This window comes from Sinocyclocheilus anshuiensis, unplaced genomic scaffold (assembly GCF_001515605.1).
Source record: "Sinocyclocheilus anshuiensis isolate Anshui unplaced genomic scaffold, SAMN03320099.WGS_v1.1 scaffold1496, whole genome shotgun sequence".
NCBI lineage: Eukaryota > Metazoa > Chordata > Actinopteri > Cypriniformes > Cyprinidae > Sinocyclocheilus > Sinocyclocheilus anshuiensis.
In genome coordinates, this window is record NW_015538031.1 from 258,465 (window position 1) to 261,275 (window position 2,811).

General features: G+C 34.9%; 1 protein-coding gene across 1 annotated transcript in view; it reads left to right on the forward strand.

Moving 5' to 3' along the window:
- LOC107680469 (probable C-mannosyltransferase DPY19L3) overlaps positions 1-2,811 on the forward strand; it is a 58,184-nt gene that overhangs the window by 1,506 nt on the left and 53,867 nt on the right. Inside the window, exons 2-3 of the mRNA XM_016476355.1 lie at positions 216-347; positions 1,445-1,572. Coding sequence (XP_016331841.1) covers positions 239-347; positions 1,445-1,572 — 237 coding nt within the window. The 5' untranslated portion in view covers positions 216-238. The remainder of the gene's footprint in view (positions 1-215; positions 348-1,444; positions 1,573-2,811) is intronic.

A 2,811-nucleotide genomic window follows, 5' to 3' on the forward strand; every position in this document is an offset into this window, starting at 1 on the left:
TATGTGTGTGTGTGTGTGTGTATATATATATATATATATATATATATATATATATATATATATAGTCCTGACATTAATTATCATTTTATTATAGATTTACACACACACACACACATATATATATATATAGAGAGAGAGAGAGAGAGAGATGGCAATGGCTTTATAGTATATTAAACTTGGCTTTTGTCATTATTATTGAACATATATTTCACCAGGACTGGAAACCTGTTTTTCCACTATGACTGCCCTCAGGCAGAGGAAGGGCAGTAGAGGGAAGGACCCGGGGCCCAGCATTCAGAACCTGAAGCCTGATTGTATAGCTGAACCCAGACAGAGGTTTGCAACAGGTCAGTGCTGTTTGTTGCAAAAGCAGATGCATTTAAAGGCATGATTCACCCAAAAATGTCAGCATGTTGTGAAGTGTGCTGTAAGGAAGTACATGGAAGCACACAAAGGACTGTCACTGGATTCTTTTCACATTTCCAGGTTTCTCAGAAGCGGAAGTCATCATAGTTTGATAAACTTCTGGAGCGGAGAATGGAAGATTACATCATAGTTTTTTTTTGCATTACCATTTACTCAAATAGTAAAAGAAAAACTCCACAATAGGGTTTTCACAACTGTATAAAAAAAGGGGAAAGAATAGAGAGAGATTGATTACGGCAGTCAGAAGAGAGAACAATATCAAATTTACTGTCACTTCCAATGCCACTGCATTAGAAACACCCTCATATACAGTGTATATATATATATATATATTGAATTTTGATGCAAATGTAACATAATACAAAGTGTAGTGTTTAAAATGTACATACATTTAAAAAAAAAAAAAAACTTTGCAGGATTTACGATGTTGATGACCGCTGAAACGCATGATCACAGTTTGTAAAAAGGGTCCCTTGTTGTATGAGTACACATGATGTTTCACAACTTGCAAGCATGAACTTATGAACATGGGTATAACAGTTATTTTTCTCACACTTATCACGTTGCTTCAGAAGAAATATTATATGGATTACCGTCGTAATTGCTTTATGTTGTTTTTGAAGCATTAACTTTTGGGGTATTATATGGACTCACAGAGATGGATTATTTTTCTAAAAAACTTTATTTGTGTTCATCTGAAAAAAAGTCACATAAACCTGGGACATCATGAGTAATTAATTTTTTATTTTTGGGTGAAGTATCACTTTAAGATCAGGCCAGAACCTTGAGATATGAATATCAACATGAAAAAGTATTAACGATTGATCACGTGTAAAATTCAAAACAGATTTTTATACATTATTTTTTTATGTATAATAAAAATAAAGTATAAAATATTATACATAAATAGTCATATAATATTAACCATACAGTAGATCTGTGTGCATGCCTCTTCCTTGTTTATCATGTTTATTGTTTTACATTATGGTCAGAGTAATATTGTTGTCATTCTCTCCAGGTGGTTTCTCATGGTGGACAATCTTGTGTGTAATGACCGGATCAATAGTGGGAGTTAGTCTGGGCTTGCTGTGCTGCATCTATGTGTCTACACTTCATGAAAATGACCTCTGGTTCTCCAATATAAAGGTAAAATCCAGAGCTTTTTTATGTTCAGTGTCCTGAAACAGTGAATATTCAGAGACTCGGGGAGACAACCTTCTATTTGTGATTCATTTTCTTTTCAGGCTTTGGTTAAAAGACAAAGGTCTTTTTAGTGTTCTTAGGCAATGTTCCTAATATAAAGAACAGCTCAAGAGATTTAGATTCATAATGTGTGGTTGCGGTTTGTCAGTTTGATGGTGCTCTCATCTGTCTCATTTTTCATGCATTTCCTCTTGAAAAGGAATTGTTTTCCATATGTGCTGACAGATTATTTTTCTTTCCCTTTTTGGCATAACAGTCACATAAACAGTTAGCCAGAGTTTGGGCTGCAGATCGTCTTATGACTTCCAGACCTGAAACAGATGAATCCACCATGCCAAAAAAGTTATGTCATGTTCAGTTGGATAAATCAGCATGTCCCTGTATCCCAGTTCGCTCATTAAAATAATACAGTAGTTTAACCACATCTCCCAATCAGTGCAGGATTTACTGACGCCGGATTTGCAATAGGGTTAGTTTACTGCCACGCAGTTTGGGAGCAAGTGTTTGTGTGCGACTTGCGTCTTTTGTTGGAATCAAGGCCTAGTTTTCATTTAGTGAAGCTAACAGAAGCCAAACCTGTGCTGCTTTCATGTGAGCTTTGAACATTTTGTCCTCAGATTATTTTGTTTCTCAGAACATAATGTATCTCATAAATACCCTGATTGAATATGCACCACACTTCATAACACCAGATAAGAGTGCTTTTTTTCTGAATGTGTTGACAAGGTATTTTTCAATTTCTTTCTTTATGCTTTCAGGCATATTTAATAGTCTAAACAGCATATTTACTCTATCCTGGATGAGTCCCCTGATTACAGTATGTTGCATTTTCATCTAGGTTAAAGATGCAACGATAAGTATTGCTTTTTATTTCTCTTTCCTACTACTTGTTTCACTTCTGTTTCAGTTTTTTTATAACCATTTCTTGCTATGTGTCAGTAAGTTGTTGTTATTTTAGCATGTGTGTTTGGCTCAGCGTCTGCTAAATGACTAAAAGTAAAAAGTAAAAGTAAAGTGGACAGTGTTAACTAATGGTTCCAAACCCAACTTTTTGGAGGACTTTCTCCCTAAATAAATGCACCAGATTCAGCTTGTTAGTAGAGGGTCTAAGACATAAAATGGGTTGCAGATGAGGGGGACATTGCTGTAAAAGTAACCTTTAAAAAAAAAAAAAAAGGGACA